Source organism: Lethenteron reissneri, chromosome 32 (assembly GCF_015708825.2).
Source record: "Lethenteron reissneri isolate LAM-NWPU_2019-01 chromosome 32, ASM1570882v1, whole genome shotgun sequence".
NCBI classification, from domain to species: domain Eukaryota; kingdom Metazoa; phylum Chordata; class Hyperoartia; order Petromyzontiformes; family Petromyzontidae; genus Lethenteron; species Lethenteron reissneri.
Genome location: NC_083810.1, coordinates 5,534,911 through 5,550,412, shown reverse-complemented (window position 1 = coordinate 5,550,412; position 15,502 = coordinate 5,534,911). Strand labels below are relative to the sequence as shown.

The following is a 15,502-nucleotide window of genomic DNA, read 5'->3' as shown; positions in this document are numbered from 1 at the left end:
GGGCATCGATGACCATCTGGTGAAGTGCCATTGACATACTTTGCCCACCTCTGGTTCACAAGGTGTGTTCCAGTGAGCCTCCCAACGAGACGGGCGACCCTTCACCCCTTACCCAGAGAGTTCATGCATCGGCAAGGTTCGAGCGAACGCTGTTTCCGTCCCATGTGTGCCGTCTCCTTTGCACGACTTCTCATTTCATGTCTGGCTTGTGCAATTGGTTTTCGCTCCGTTGCTCTAAATACGACATCGATGCATTTGCAGACGCTTCGGCGAAGGAGCTCGAGCAAATCCGAGCGGTTTCAAGACGTCAAGAGACAGTTGGGAGACAATGTGTGAATGGGTCGACGGGGGTCGCGTGACATCGGAGCAGTAGAAACCGAAACAGGGGGACAGCAAACCAGGAGGAGTGGGGTATGTGCAATCGGGAGATGTTCAACCAGCGGCAGAAATGGCATTTGCAACGGAGACCTCGTGGGAGGCGACGGAGGGGCACCGGGACGGGAGGCACACGAGGGACCGCGACGAATGGTCGATCACGACGCGAAGCGGATATGGGTGCGATATAGAAGGAGAGTTTACTGCAGCTCTTAAACGACGACACCTCGAGAGGGCTACCTGAGGAGGTTAGAAAAAGCCTCCCATAGCCACAATATCACGCAATGCAGCGGGTTGTTGAGATCAACAGCCACATCAAGCGTGTAAGAAACAAGAATAGGTGTTACCTTCCCTGGCAATAAAACAGGTAGGTGTGTAAACCTGACTGCAAAAAAACAACGCACATGACAGGACCCTCCTGAAAAAACGAGTTTTGAGACTCAAGCTTTCCTGGGTGAACAAGCCCAGGGTCTTTGGTTCCGTTTGAGTGAAAAAGACAGAACCACAAAAACAGGAACTTCTGAGGGATGGAACCAGAGCCACAGCGGGAGCCGCAGCGGGTACCACAGTACCGCAAGAACACATGGTCAGCAAAAGTGGAGTTACGCCCCACCGAATGGCTCTGTGCCAAGGGCGAGTGTTAAAGGGTGATGACCGGTGGTTCCTCATTTCCGTCACTCGTAGCAGGATCGCTCCAAGTGCCTCGGGGACGCCGGAATGGCGACAACGAGCATGTAATCTCTCCGCGTCAATCTGTCCAAATTGCACCATCGCTACCCCACCTGAATCCTACAACCACCACCTCCAAAACATTCACAACCACCACTTCTGCCACCACGAAATTGCCTTCACCGCCACCTTTTGCATGCACGACCACCGCCACCTCCTCCTCCTCTTCCTGCTCCGCGGGTCGTTGCGGCTGGAGGAACTCAGCTATAAAAGTGCCACCGTGCATCCCCGTAGGCAGCTACACGCCATGGGGCCCAGGGATCGGAGCCTCCACCTCTTCCATCTCCTCATCCTCTTCAACCGCGGCACGGCGGAGGTGCTTGCAGGCGAGTCCCTGTGTGCAGTTCCACCCGGGTTCACCTCATCGCTACGAGGCCAACAGCGACGACGCTCGTTTGCCGTGACGATGTTGTTGGGAGTACCCATGAGGAGGTCCGGAGTCTCCTCTCGTGCTTGTGGGGGTTTCTCCAGTGCACACATCCAACCCAGCGCCGAGTAAATTGTATCTCAGCGAGGCCCTTCTGGGTTCATCGCTGTCAGCATTGTCATCGATGACAGGAAGGGTAGTGGAACGATCGTGTATTACTATTGCTCTGTGTACAGAAGACGAGGGTTTTTTGTCCGTTCGAATATTTTTTTACGTCGACATTTGAATGTTGGCCATTCCGAAATGTTGGTGATGATTATGATGATGGTGTGTAGACGCGCTAACGGCCCTGGACCTCAAGGCCAGTTACATGACGTTGTAATTCTAGATTTGAAGCTTTCGTGACTGCAAGGATTCATATTCTTAAGTTTTTTCGGTAAAGTCACGTAGGTAAAAAATTAAAATTTAAAATTAATAAGAGTTAAATAAAAATAAAATTAAAATCACGACGTTTCGGAGGCAACACAAGGTTCCGTTTCAGGTGGAACCGTCACAGCACGATTGCTATTACGTGACTTTACCGAAACAACCTAAGAATATACATGACGTTGTCTCAGCTCTAGTCCTTCACCTCGCGGTCCTTGCCTCCGGTGTCCTCGATCTGATATTTTCGAGGACTCACGGTAAACTCCCTCATCGCTCTTCTTCCCGAGTCACTCACTGGATCCCACATGTCCACAAAGATCGCTGGAAGAGCGCCCACTTGTTCACGTAGACGTTGCCAAATGGTCTCATACCACCCCCTCGCTGCAACGGCACTCACCCTCGCGTGAGGTTAAAGGTCAAGCTTGCCGTCCTCAACGTTTCGCTTGCCCTCTCATTTCTACCGACACCGCTTCCCGAGTCCTTCGCTCGTCTGGTCTAGAGCTACTCGTTACACCCAATACAGCATGGATTATAGCGGCACCTACAATCGATCAACTTACAAGACCGGGCCTTGACCGGTAGCACATGTGACCAGAGCGAAATTCAGGACCACGAGAGATGTCAAGTATTTAGCTATGCCAGTTGTCCGTATATGGCGCATAAAAGTGGATTGCTTGATAACCTTACTAATCAAATCAGATCATTTTGATCATTCACTGTTGTTATTGTCGTCTCAGAGGTACAATGGTGCAACCACCATCGCAGGAGGTTTCACCATCTGGGCCGATGGCCGTGACACCGGCCGAGATATAAAAGTCTCCTGGCAATGGCTGGTATTATGGCTCCTGGAGAGGGTTTCCACGTGTCTAGGTTTGACCCAGAACAACCTGGGAATTGGCGTCCGTGCTCGGGTACCAGCAGTTGATTTGTACACAGATCTTGGTGCAGGTATCGCGTTGAACTTTACAGGAGGAGAACTTCACAGTTCTGATGACAGACCTGGTCAGAATCATAAACATGTAACTTTTCGGTCTACAGTGTAAAAGGTGGCAACCATGCTCCTGGCCTTGAATCCAAGACAGGGTGCTCATGATGGTGATACTTCAATAACGATCGTGATGTATATATTATTGGCAATGATGATATACCCATATTGCGATGATCAGTGATCAGTAATAATTACGAGTGATGATATACTGTATTCATAATTAGATCACTACTCATGAATACCCCCGATGATTATATCATATTGATCATTGACAATCAATAAGGATGATGATGATGATGGTGGTGATGATGTTGAGTGATCATGTTTGAGTGATGATGGTGGCGACGGTGTAGGAGCCGTGGTCCCGCGAGTCAAGGTGGAACCTCCCTTCGCGGTGGTCCGCGTGGGTGACCCACTCCACTTCCGCTGCTCCGTGCAGTTGGAGGTTAGAAACATTGAGCTCCGCTGGACCCATCTCGCCCCTACAGAGTCGTTGTGGGTGAGTGCAGTGCCGGATTAAACTAGTGTGGGGCCTATTGCATGCGTTATAAAAGGGCCCTAAATGAAAATATTAAAACACACATTTTTTTACTTGCACAGTAAAGTAATTGTATTTTTTCATTTGCTATACAGCCAGATAATGCGACAAATCGCGAACCTTAAACACCCAGTCGTTAATAAAGTTGAAGGCGGTATAGTACCATTGGAACCTCATTTACCAGTAAAAAATGTGATAATTGATTTTTACCCTTTTATCTGGCAACAAAACTGACCCATTTTTTTTAACAAGGAGTCATGTTTGCATAGACCACAATACCTGCAGTCATAATGCAAACAAAAAACATAACTCTGATAATGTATGCACTGTCCTTGAAGTTGATTGGTCCACACCCGAGACAGCTTTCCTTAGAGCCTAGTCTCACATGGTGTTGGACCAGACGACGCCAAAAGGCGCACAACTCAAAGACAATGCACCATCAGAGTATGAGAGCTCGGGGTAAACATTTACACGATTGGAACCTCATTTGCCAGTAAAAACATGTGATAATTGTTTTTTTACCCTTCTATCTGGCAACAAAACTGACACCTTTTTACAAGGAGTCGGTATAGTACTTTAGCAATAGAGCAAGTGCAGAATCACTGAACCGGAATTGATAGCTTGAAAGCATTTAGCGCGGTGCCCTTGGAAGTGCGTGGCCCGAGCACGTGTAGCAGCTACTCGTGCTACGAGGACCACCCGGCACTGGATGCCTCTTCACCTCCACCCGGCATGTCGATGTCCGAACGAGCGAGAGGCCCCAGGGACCTCGGATCGACTGGTGACTCCCTGCCGCGACGTCACCCCTCTCTCTCTGACCCCCCCCCCCCCCCCCCCGCCGCAGGTGAAACACCCAAATGAGTACCACATCATGTCGCCGTCTCTTCACGAGCTCAAAGGTGCCGTGAGCCTGGACCGAGCAGCGCGTGAGAACGCGGGGAGTGTGCTGTGCCAGGGGAAAGACCGCAGGGATGGAGGCCTCTCCGTCAACGTCGCGGCCAATGTCACCGTGCTGGGTGCGCGCCCTGCACACACACCATGCACACACACACTGCACACACACACACACTGCACACACACACACCCTGTACACACACATACCCTGTACAAACACCCTGTACACACCCTGCACACACACACACCCTGTACAAACACCCTGTAGACACCCTGCACAAACACCCTGTACACACCCTGTACACACCCTGTACACACCCTGTACACACACCCTGCACACACACCCTGCACAAACACCCTGCACATGCACACACACCCTGCACACACCCTGCACACACACCCTACACACACACCCTGCACACACACACACTGCACACACACACACCCTGTACACACACACACCATGCACACACACACACACTGCACACACACACTGCACACACACACACTGCACACACACACTGCACACACACACCCTGTACACACACACACCCTGCACACACACACACACCCTGCTGTTGTATGTGTTGGATTATGAAATTTTGATGAAAATAATAAAAATTAATAATTTTCCGAAAAATGCGCAAATCGCATTAATTATGATAGTGTGTGTATTGATATGCATAAATTATGATAATGCGTGTAATTATATGCATAAATTATGATAATCGTAGTAATTTATGCGGATGCTTGCGGTCGTGTTATTGTGTGCAGTTGTGATAATTAGGCTCAGCTTCGTTTATCCAGAGTTATATCAATCAGGATAACACGATTATAATCGATTAAACGTTTACCGATTATCTTAGTGTGTGTTATGATATTTCAGGTCACCAGTTTCAGATCTCATCACAGGATACAGTTGTCAAGAATAAGACAGTTTTGCATGGACTTGGAAAGAAGCACTCGAACAGTTGGTGTTAAGCAATTTTAATTCTAAACAAGCACATGACACTCTAGTATGCGAAAGCGAGTATACGTCAATAAATTCATGGGCAATCTTATGCAATTAACGAAAATGAATGACTAAAAATACTTCTTCATTGGCGAAATTATGCAGTTAACGAAAATGAATGACCAAAACATTTCTTATTCATGTAACTCGACGGCAGCAACTGCTTTGCACGATCAGTTGATATTGAACGCACCACCTCGAAATGGCAACCCTTTTTGAAACGAAAAGACAGTTTTTCTTTTAAAGTCTTATTCGTGTGCGTGCTGTGTGTGCGTTGTCCCCTCGTAATATTAATTGTGTCGTTAGCTTGTGTGGTGTGGGAGGATACGAACAGCGGCCAGAAGTTTTCTCTGGGTTGGGCGTGGCCGCCGCTCTGCTCCTGCTGTTCCCTCGCTCGGCGTGTCGCTCGGCTTTTGCTCTCTCTCTCTCTCTCTCCACTGCTGGATTGAGCGGCGTTGGCACGATGTTCCTTGAAGAAACTTGCTTGCTTGGCGCTTGATGGTTCCGGGGCTTGGTGCTGCTCGTGCGCTCTCTCTTTCTACTGCTAGATGACGAGTTGGCACGATGCTGTCCTTGAAGATGCTCGGTCGCTCGTGTCGCTCGGTGTCGCTCGGTGTCGCACGGTGGCGCCCGGTGGCGCACGGTGGCGCAGGGTGGCGCACGGTGGCGCAAGGTGGCGCACGGTGGCGCAAGGTGGCGCACGGTGGCGCAGGGTGGCGCACGGTGTCGCTCGGTGGCGCACGGTGGCGCCCGGTGGCGCACGGTGGCGCCCGGTGGCGCACGGTGGCGCAAGGTGGTGCACGGTGGCGCAAGGTGGCGCACGGTGGCGCAGGGTGGCGCACGGTGTCGCAAGGTGGCGCACGGTGGCGCAAGGTGGCGCACGGTGGCGCAGGGTGGCGCACGGTGGCGCAAGGTGGCGCACGGTGGCGCCCGGTGGCGCACGGTGGCGCAAGGTGGCGCACGGTGGCGCACGGTGGCGCAAGGTGGCGCACGGTGGCGCACGGTGGCGCAAGGTGGCGCACGCGCTTTCTTGGTGGCAGCCCCCGGCTTCTCCACTGCTCGATTGATTGTTGAGTCGGCACGATGCTCGCCGTCGCTCTGGACGTCTTGTGTGTTCACACTGGTCGTTGGTCGGTGTGCCCTCAGGCACACGGCGCATTCGATGGCGCTGTCCTCTCCCTCGCAGCCGTTTTACCAGGCTTCCTCCACTGCTGAATGACGAGTTGGCACGACGCTCGGTGACGCCCGGTGACGTCCGAGTCGTGCTGCTCTTGCGCTCTCTCTCTCTCCACAGCCGTTTGACCAGGCTTTCTCCACTGCTGAATGACGAGTTGGCACGACGCTCGGTGACGCCCGGTGACGTCCGAGTCGTGCTGCTCTTGCGCTCTCTCTCTCTCCACAGCCGTTTGACCAGGCTTTCTCCACTGCTGAATGACGAGTTGGCACGACGCTCGGTGACGCCCGGTGACGTCCGAGTCGTGCTGCTCTTGCGCTCTCTCTCTCTCCACAGCCGTTTGACCAGGCTTTCTCCACTGCTGAATGATGAGTTGGCACGACGCTCGGTGACGCCCGGTGACGTCCGAGTCGTGCTGCTCTTGCGCTCTCTCTCCACAGCCGTTTGACCAGGCTTTCTCCACTGCTTCGCGCTCTCTGTTTTGCACGCTTGGTCGACGCTTGGCGATCTCCGCCCTTTTACAGGTTGATTGTTTGTCGTCACTCGTCACTCTCTCTGCTCCGTGCTTCCTTTGTTCGGGCAACTGCCAGCTTCACTCGCACTTAACTTCGTTCTGCGAGAAGCGACACCTGTTATCGGCATCGGTGTTTCGTGTCCTCACGACGCTCCGCCAGCCGGAGCACGGCTGAAACCCAGCCCTGACCCAGGTTGAACTCAGACTTCTGCGACTCGAACGACTCCTCCTCGTTCCATCACTTCTCGAGGCACAACCGCCCCAGCTCTCTTGCGAGCCCCCGTCGCAACGCTGCGTCGCAAGCCGAGTTGCGAGACTGAGCGCGACTCGAACAGACTGCTCTCAGACTGTCACTTTAACGATGTCTCGTCGTTCCATCTCTCCTCGAGGCACGACTGCCACAGCTCCCTTGCGTGCCCGGTCGCAACGCTGCGTCGCACGCCGAGTTGCGAGACTGAGCACGACTCAACCCAGACTGCTCTCAGACTGTCACTTTAACGATGTCTCGTCGTTCCATCTCTCCTCGAGGCACGATCTGCCCCAACTCTCTTGCGAGCCCCGTCGCAACGCTGCGTCGCACGCTGAGTTGCGAGAGTGAGCACGACTCAACCCAGACTGCTCTCAGGCTGCCACTTTAACGATGTCTCGTCGTCCCATCTCTTCTCGAGGCACGACTGCCACAGCTCCCTTGCGTGCCCCGTCGCAACGCTGAGCTCGACTCGGACCAGACTGAGCACGACTCAACCCAGACTGCTCGTTCGCTGTGTGTGTGCCTAACTTAAACGTGACTCCCTTCTCTCTGCATTCCTTGCGAGCGGGCAACAAAAAAACAAACAGAGCGAGAAGAAACAGACACCGGCGCGATCCCTCCTTGTGACCTTTTCCTAACCCTCCAAGCATTCCTGGGCCATCTGTTTGTGCTGCGGGGAGACAAAGGCGGCCGTGCTTAACTCAAACACGCGAGCATCCACTCCTCTCTCCGCGTCTCTTGCGAGAGAAAACAACCAATGTCAGCACAAACCCCCCCCTTTGTGACCTTTTTTTCTCCCTCCTTGCTTACCCTGGGTGGGTCATTCTGAGGTCAGACCCCGCTGGAAGACAAAGGTGGTCGAGGAGATGTTTGCAATACATTTATGTGGTCCTGTGTGTTACATTTATTCTTGAATTATATGTTATGAGTTCCTTCGGTCTTAGTATCGTGGTTATCATTCGTCTATGTTTAATGAGTATTCGTAATGCTCCTCGTCACATTATTACCTTGGGGCTTCGCCCAGTTTAGTTCTCCAGAGATTGGTGTTTATTCCGAGTTATTTTTTTAAGCCCTCTGGAATTCACACTCTTTAGCTTTTTTGGAAGGTCGTGTAGGTAGGAAACATATAATAATAGTAAAAATATTATTGTTTGTTGGTTAATTATCTTTGTTAAGTTTCTACTTTTCGGTGGGGAAAACGCCAAGAAAACGCGAAGCTTCAACCGTCATTCACTCTGCACCTTATCTGTACATCTCCAGATGTCTCGGGAGGTTTAGTCCATACATCTTTTTGTCCGTCTGGATGTCTATGACCTTTTGTGACCGAATTCCTATCATTTCAACCGCCCTCCATGTCTCATGGACTCCCGGTGTGCCCGTGAGTTGTTTTCATTATAAAAAAAAAAAATAGATATATAAAAAAAAAAATTTCTTAATTATTCTTAATATTAATAACGGAAAACAGGGCATAGATACAACACTGCACACACACCCTGCACACACACCCTGCACACACACACACACCCTGCACACACACACACCCTGTACACACACACACACCCTGCACACACACTCTGCACACACACACACCCTGCACACGAACCCTGTACACACACACTCTGCACATGCACATACGTCCAGTACTGACACATAGCCTACACGCGCACACACACACACTGCACACACACACACACCCTGCACACACACACACCCTGCACACACACCCTGCACACACACACACCCTGCACACACCCTACACACACACACCCTGCACACACACACACCCTGCATACACACACACTGCACACACCCTACACACACACACCCTGCACACACCCTACACACACACACCCTGCACACACCCTACACACACACGTCCTGCACACACACACACCCTGCACACACACACCCTGCACACACACCCTGCACACACCCTGCTCACACACACCCTGCACACACACACCCTGCACACACACTCTGCACACACACACACACACCCTGCACACGAACCCTGTACACACATACTCTGCACATGCACATACGTCCAGTACTGACACATAGCCTACACGCGCACACACACACACTGCACACACACACACACCCTGCACACACACACACCCTGCACACACACCCTGCACACACACACACCCTGTACACACACACACACACCCTGCACACACACACACCCTGTACACACACACACCCTGCACACACACACACACCCTGTACACACACACACCCTGCACACACACACACCCTGCACACACCCTACACACACACACCCTGCACACACACACACCCTGCACACACACACACTGCACACACCCTACACACACACCCTGCACACACCCTACACACACACACCCTGCACACACCCTACACACACACGTCCTGCACACACACACACCCTGCACACACACACACCCTGCACACACACACCCCGCACACACACCCTGCTCACACACACCCTGCACACACACACACACACCCTGCACACACACACCCTGCACACACACACACACCCTGCACACACACACCCTGCACACACACACCCTGCACACACACCCTGCACACACACCCTGCACACACACCCTGCACACACACACACACCCCGCACACAAACACACCCTGCACACACACACACCCTGCACACACACACACACCCTACACACACACCCTGCACACGCGCACCGTCCACGGACGCACACCCAACCCACATCCCCGGTTAGCAAGGTTGGCTACGTACGGTGCGAAGGAAGTTTAACATACACACGCACCCTGCACACGCCCTGCACACAAATGCCCAGCCCCGATAAGAGCCATGCACACCTGCATCAAGGAGCCATGCACACCTGCATCAAGGAGTCATGCACACCTGCATCAAGGAGTCATGCACACCTGCATCAAGGAGTCATGCACACAAACACTTGGCACACATGCACATGCCACTCGCTCCCACACAACCTACACACCTTCAACATACACACACACCCTATATATACACATACACAGACTTTATATACAGTACACACAAACCCTATATCCGACAAATACAAAGATGACCCGTATAGCCTTCCCAGACTCTAGGGGCAAGTGGTGTTTAGCGAACACCTATGAAGACCGGCATGGAACAAAGGGGGGTTTGGGTGACCAGTACCATGCTCGGCCGCCTTTGTCTCCCTCGTGGCGATGTTTACACACACCCACCAGGTACTCATTTGAGGCTGAGTCGATCTACGGCTAGCCCAGGACCGGTTCGGGTAATCGTCACTGGGTGTTGGCCGTGAGCGGGAAGTCGCAAGCGCGGCGAGACGCGGGTGCACTTGAAATGTGGGCTCCGATCATCCTGGCTGGCTACCTGTGCAGACCGCGGAGTGTTGGAGCTGTCCCTGCTGAATCCGCCTGGACCCAGCGTCTTGGTGGCGCGCGGCGACTCCCTGAAGCTGAGCGTGGGGGTGCTCTCGGTTCCTCCACTCAGCAACTGCAGCTGGCTGCACAACGGCGTCTCGGTCATCAACGCGTCGACCTCACGGGCCTGCGAGGACACTACCCGCGGACACTGGTGAGATGCAGGCTCCGCATGTCTGCGTCGTGTGTCCGTGTCGTTTGTCCGGGCGGTTTTTTGTTTGTTGTTGTCCCCGGCCACGGGGCATGCGCTCCCTTCTCTACGCTTACCGAAACGCGGGGCGCTGTAAGGGAACACCCTGCACCGATCCATCGTGGATTTTACCAGGCTGGGTTACAGTGCGAAGAGCTCGCAGATCCCTAAACGATATGGACACAGTCCCATCGTTGAGATCCTTCGGCAGGCGAGGTTGCGTTGGCTGGGTCACGTAGCCCGCATGCCCAGCCAACGCATGCCCAGGCAGCTTCTGTTTGTCCAATTCGAGGGGGCTTAACGGGCGCGATTTAATGGGCTGTAGAAGAGATGGAGCTGATGCGATGCAATAGGACGTGGAGCTGAGTGGACTTGCCGACCACTTATACCAACGGAGTCGAGATCCACCTCTGTGGAGGAGGCTCGTGAAAGACGTCGCTACTGGGCACTTCGAGGTAACTGCCCTCCAACAACAGCGGAGGGCAGAGGAACGACGCTCACAACAATGAGCGGAGTGCCGGGCAGATAAAATTCAACAAGTTGACACAGTAGGGAGCACACTCAACCCATGGCACCTGGGTCTGTTCCGTGACCTCCTGCAAACGAGCCTTCAACACTTCACGTTGCCTCACAGTGCACGTAGCCTGGCACAAGCGTCGTGGTGATGCCACCGTCACTTAGTGGTGAATGGCGGTTGTTGTTGTAAGTCTTTGTCCGCTTTCTGTCCCTTCGTGTCCGCGCGTGTGTGTGTGTGTCTATGTACGTCCACGCGTGCTAGGTGTAAGTGCACGCTTTCGCTGCGTCGCATTGTCCCCGTGGAGAGTGGCAGCTACTCCATGGTGGCGCACAACGGGGACGCGCACGCGGTCATCAGCGTCAACGTGAGCATAGCGAGCGGTGAGATGCGCCATCCTCCCACACATCATTCATGACGCGCACGCGGTCATCAGCGTCAACGTGAGCATGGCGAGCGGTGAGATGCCACCGCCCTGCTCACCGCGTGACACCACCGCCATCCTCCCACACATCATTCATGACGCGCACGCGGTCATCAGCGTCAACGTGAGCATGGCGAGCGGTGAGATGCCACCGCCCTGCTCACCGCGTGACACCACCGCCATCCTCCCACACATCATTCATGACGCGCACGCGGTCATCAGCGTCAACGTGAGCATGGCGAGCGGTGAGATGCCACCGTCCTGCTCACCGCGTGACACCACCGTCATCCTCCCACACATCATTCATGACGCGCAATCATCAAACACACCAATCGCTATGCCCGGCTTCACAGCCTGGTTTAGGAAAACTGGCTCAAATGGACCTTGTCATGCACATCAACTCCACTTTACTTGTTCCCATCACCTACCCCCGACTCCTGATATCATTCAACGTAAAGCAGCAGCCAGGGTGACCGATGATCCAGCACTCACTGACTCACCCCAGTCACTCGATCACTCACCGGGGTCCCTACAGGTCACAACGCTTCTCTTTCTACTTCTTGCCATGCGCCACTCGAGAATTCCCTCCCATCGTCTCCTGGTGGCAGGCGGTGGTGGATACGCACGTGGCTTCTAGTCCAGAACTGTGGAGGTAGCGAGGGGATCTCCCTTCCCGTGGGCATCAAAGAGGAGCCGTGTCCTTGGCTCGCCAGGAATAGGTGGTGCAGCAAATGTGGACTCCACCTGTTGCGTCTCTACGGGATAGAGTGTTTCCCCCTCGCACGAGTGGGTTTTCTCAGGGTGCTCCGGTTTCCTCCCACGTGTACATATACACGCTCATTAATTGGATGATAACACCTTAATAGATGGAGATGAGTACCGATTAAGCTAGTGCGGGGCCTGTAGCAAATGTTATAAAGGGGCCCTTCATAAAAAAAAACATAAATATTAAAACACAATTGTTTTACTTGCACAGTAAAGTAATTGTATTTTTTCATTTGCTGTACAGCCAGATAATACGACAAATCGCTAACTTTAAACACCCAGTCGTTCATAAAAGTTGAAGGCGGTATAGTACTATAGTAATAGAGCAAGTGCAGAATCACTGAACCAGAATTGATAGCTTGAAAGCATTTAGCGCGGGGCCCTTGAAAGTGCGGGGCCCGTAGCTGCATTTGTGGCTACTTTTGCTACGAGGATAATCCATCACTGATGGAGATACCGCGGCGCTTGTAAATTGTCGGCGCAGAATCACCGCCCTGATGCTGCTGCTGCTGCCTTCTCGCTCGTCCGCGGTTCCTCCTCACACCTCTGAGTCGCCCCCTTCTCTCTCTCTGTAGGACAACGAGGAGCGAACAGCGCGTGGTGGCGGTACAGCGCTACCAATTGATATTCGCATCTTCCTCCTCAAGCGCTTACAAACCACGCTCAAGACACGTGTTCACCCTTGTCTAGTCTTAACAGTGCTGTTTGTTGCTGCCCGCTTAGCATTTTGGGGTACCCTTTCAGCCTGTGCTCAGCAACTTTGTTTAAAAAAAAAAACTAGCTTCCACCCGCCTCCCCGTCAAGCAATCCGCGTGTTCCCTCTGCTCCTAGAGCCACCCAGAGTCGCTCACCAGGCCCAGAGGAGCGGTGCCCAACAAGGGAACCACGTGGTGCCGGCGCTGGGCGCTGCCACCCTGGCCATGACATTCATCGCGGGGTACCTGTTCTACAGGTACAAGCAGGTGAGCTCAGGGCCACCGCGGCCTCTCGCGCACAGGCCTCATCCGCTCTCTCCTCCTGCTACCCCCCAATCGGCCATCCGTCGCGACCGTTGGGGGTGCGTCAAAGTGCTCGAGATGTCACCGTGGCCCAAAGCCGCTGATGCCACCGCCACCGCCGCCGCCTCCTCGCTCCCAACGCTCCCAACGCTCCCCGCCCTCCGCCAGACCCCCAACAGCTGCCGCACGGTGGACACGCGGTGACCTTCACGGTCCACCCGCGACGTCTCAATGCGTCGTTACCTTCCGAGGCGCTCCGTCCTGTGGCTTTCCTTGCCCCGATGTCTCCACACCACCTCGCTCCGCCCTGTGATGTCGCTCGTCTCGTCCTCTTCGGCTCTGTGCCTCCGTCCGTCCAGCAAGTCAGGGGGCCGTCGTGCCCGCGCGACATCGCCAACCGCGTCGGTGATATCGGAGATGTTGTCCCGTGGGTGCTCCTGCGAGTCGGCATTCGGCATCGATATTCGTTACGGCCAGAGCCCCCTTGCTTGTGACATGGTCTTTGTACGATAGCCCCCAAACTCAGGTCGGCTGGCTTAGGTAGACTGTCCCATGTAGGTAACTACAACAATGTTATAGGGTATTGGGCAAACATCCCAATGCGAAAAACTTAAATAAATGAAAATCACTCAGTGGGATCACACAGCAGCAGCAGCAACATCGTCCCCTAATGCGGAAAACTTGGCAGGATCCTCCTAAAAAAAATTCTTTGAGATTCGGTGAGGCTTTCCTGGGGAGTAAAGCGTATTCATAATAACGGTAATACAATGCTGACAACGTGAACTGCCCAAGGTTAGGGCAGTGTTGAGTGCTGGCTTTGTGTGATGGTTAGTGCAAGTGCTGAGCGCCGTGAGAGTCAGTGACGTGTGAGTGAGTGAGTGCTGTGTGAGTGAGTGATGAGTGAGTGCTGAGTGAGTGAGTGATGAGTGAGTGAGTGGCTGTGTGAGTGAGTGATGTGTGAGTGATTAGTGAGTGAGTGCTGTGTGAGTGATGAGTGAGTGCTGAGTGAGTGAGTGGCTGTGTGAGTGAGTGATGTGTGAGTGATTAGTGAGTGAGTGCTGTGTGAGTGCTGAGTGAGTGATGAGTGAGTGAGTGCTGAGTGAGTGAGTGGCTGTGTGAGTGAGTGATGAGTGAGTGAGTGCTGAGTACCGGTACTGCTCCACAGAAGCCGCACTACGAGGTTCAGTGGAAAATCATCGACTCCGTGGACCACGACACGAACGAGTACATCTACATCGACCCCGGCAAGCTGACCTACGACCTCCACCACTGGGAGGTGGACAGAGCCACACTCGACCTGGGTAAGCCCGAGGTTGACTGTGTGGGTGACTAATATGGTGAGTCTAGGAGCGAATACATGTTGGCTAGAAGGGTGACAGAGTGAATACAGGGCGAGTACGGTGCTGATTGCAGCAGTTCATATTGTACAGGGTGAGTATAGGGGTCACGATAGGATTACAGGGTGACGAGAGGAGTGACGAGAGGAGTGACGAGAGGAGTGACTACAGGGTGACTAGAGGAGTGACTATAGGAGTGAATGTAGGGTGACTAGGGGAGTGACTACATAGCGAGTACTGCGTAAGAGTGACTACCAGGGTGACTATAGGAGTGACTCGAGGGCGAATGGAGTGCTCAGGAGGTCTGGAACCCCACCACGTGTCTCTCCTCTCCGCACGTCACGTGTCCCCTCCCCCCCCCCCCCAGGGGAGACGCTGGGCACGGGAGCCTTCGGCGAGGTGGTGGCGGCCACGGCCCACGGCCTCCACGGGCAGCAGGGCGCCACCACGTGCGTCGCCGTCAAGCGGCTCAAGAGTGAGGGGAGGGGTGGGGGGGCAAGCAATGGGTGGTGGGGGGGGGGTCAATCCAATTGAGGGGGAGCAGGGAAATGGGGCATGGGGACAGCCGAGCTGAATATTTTTGTAAATTAATTTGGTGG

General features: G+C 53.6%; 1 protein-coding gene across 1 annotated transcript in view; it reads left to right on the top strand.

Moving 5' to 3' along the window:
* Positions 1-3,255: 3,255 nt before the first annotated feature.
* Positions 3,256-15,502, top strand: part of LOC133350133 (mast/stem cell growth factor receptor Kit-like) — a 34,515-nt gene continuing 22,268 nt past the window's right edge. Inside the window, exons 1-7 of the mRNA XM_061564160.1 lie at positions 3,256-3,384; positions 4,268-4,439; positions 10,634-10,829; positions 11,644-11,762; positions 13,400-13,530; positions 14,732-14,867; positions 15,271-15,378. Coding sequence (XP_061420144.1) covers positions 4,295-4,439; positions 10,634-10,829; positions 11,644-11,762; positions 13,400-13,530; positions 14,732-14,867; positions 15,271-15,378 — 835 coding nt within the window. The 5' untranslated portion in view covers positions 3,256-3,384; positions 4,268-4,294. The remainder of the gene's footprint in view (positions 3,385-4,267; positions 4,440-10,633; positions 10,830-11,643; positions 11,763-13,399; positions 13,531-14,731; positions 14,868-15,270; positions 15,379-15,502) is intronic.